Genomic DNA, 1,323 nt, shown 5'->3' with positions numbered 1-1,323 from the left:
ACAGTTTTATATCGAGAAAGTAGAGTCCATTGTCTTTCAAAGGCTATTTTAAATTAAGCATAAATGCTAAGCCATACTTTTTTGTTGAAGATTTTCTCATCTTAAATGTCTTGTCTGATTCCTGGGGCTAGACTGCAAGCTCCCCAAGGCAGCCTCTGTTTACATAGTCCCATGGTACCTGGTGTGGTCCCTGACATGAGAATTCAGTGAACATGTGGTTTATGGAACTAAGAGAACTCAAAGGACTGATTATTACTTTTTTTTTTTTTTTGGTAGTTGGTTACTTGTAAAACATGCAACAGAACAGTTAAACATCATGGTAAAAGTAGAAGCTTTCTGTCGGCACTGAAGAGCAATCCTACCGCTCCTACGAGTAAACTCAGTGCGAAGACACCAGAGGGAAAGACTCTCCGTCCAGCAAACCTAAGTCATGATATGTCTGGTTCCAAAGGCAAGAGCCCAGCATTGATTTTCAGGTATCTTAATCTATTAACTTTATTTGAACTGCCAGTGTTAACTCACATATTTCTTCTAACTTCTATTTAGTATACATTCCCTAAATATGCTATATTGTCAGGACCTGGCCATTTTTCCTCCATGCCCTTTTCTCATGTCATACACTCCCATGTGGTCCATGCTTATCGCAATACTTATGACTTCAGGGCATATTACTGTACTTGCAGCCCCTTCCTGGACCTACTCCCAGCTGTGTGCTAGGTATGCCAGGTAAGACAATTAAGAGTGTGAACTTTTTTCTAGGATGAGTTTGCCAATTTAATGGTCAGACCTCATATGATGACAGCCCTGATGGCCATTCCAGAAAAGTTTCCAAAATTGCTTTGAAGGGTGGACTAGGCACTGACATCAGTGCATAGTTTCCCAAGGAGAGTACTTTGAAGCTGACCATAGTGACATTCAGTAGTGAGGTATGTAGCACTTTTTCTGGGATCAGTTCACAAACTTAACTGTCTGGCCCCAGATCCATCTCAACCCCCTACATACCCAAAATAGTTCTTCATGTCCCCACAGCTAATCACTCAGATGTGCCCATCCTCCTGAGTTCCTTGTTCTGTGAAGGAGTATGCCCTTCTGGAGATTTGACCTAAATTTGCAGGTCTATTAAAAAATTGCTGTTATTTTTGGTCTTCGTTGCCAATTTATCATTCTTCTAGGCTGTTTCCATCTGTTTCCCCTTTGTCCCTAGTGCTGCTATCCTGGTCCAGGGACTCATTCACCATTTGTCATTACAATTATTTCCCAATGGGTCTCCCTACTTCTAGTTTCTTTCTTTTTTTTTTTTTTTGAGACAGAGCCTCAAGCTGT

At 41.0% G+C, this 1,323-nt stretch overlaps 1 protein-coding gene across 1 annotated transcript in view; it reads left to right on the top strand.

Moving 5' to 3' along the window:
• Positions 1 to 1,323, top strand: part of CUNH18orf21 (chromosome unknown C18orf21 homolog) — an 8,327-nt gene that overhangs the window by 4,568 nt on the left and 2,436 nt on the right. The window contains exon 4 of the mRNA XM_003784740.3: positions 277 to 476. Coding sequence (XP_003784788.1) covers positions 277 to 476 — 200 coding nt within the window. The remainder of the gene's footprint in view (positions 1 to 276; positions 477 to 1,323) is intronic.

The sequence above is a fragment of the Otolemur garnettii genome, unplaced genomic scaffold (assembly GCF_000181295.1).
Source record: "Otolemur garnettii isolate 467f Iridium unplaced genomic scaffold, OtoGar3 scaffold00012, whole genome shotgun sequence".
NCBI classification, from domain to species: domain Eukaryota; kingdom Metazoa; phylum Chordata; class Mammalia; order Primates; family Galagidae; genus Otolemur; species Otolemur garnettii.
This window is presented reverse-complemented; position numbering and strand designations above follow the sequence as displayed.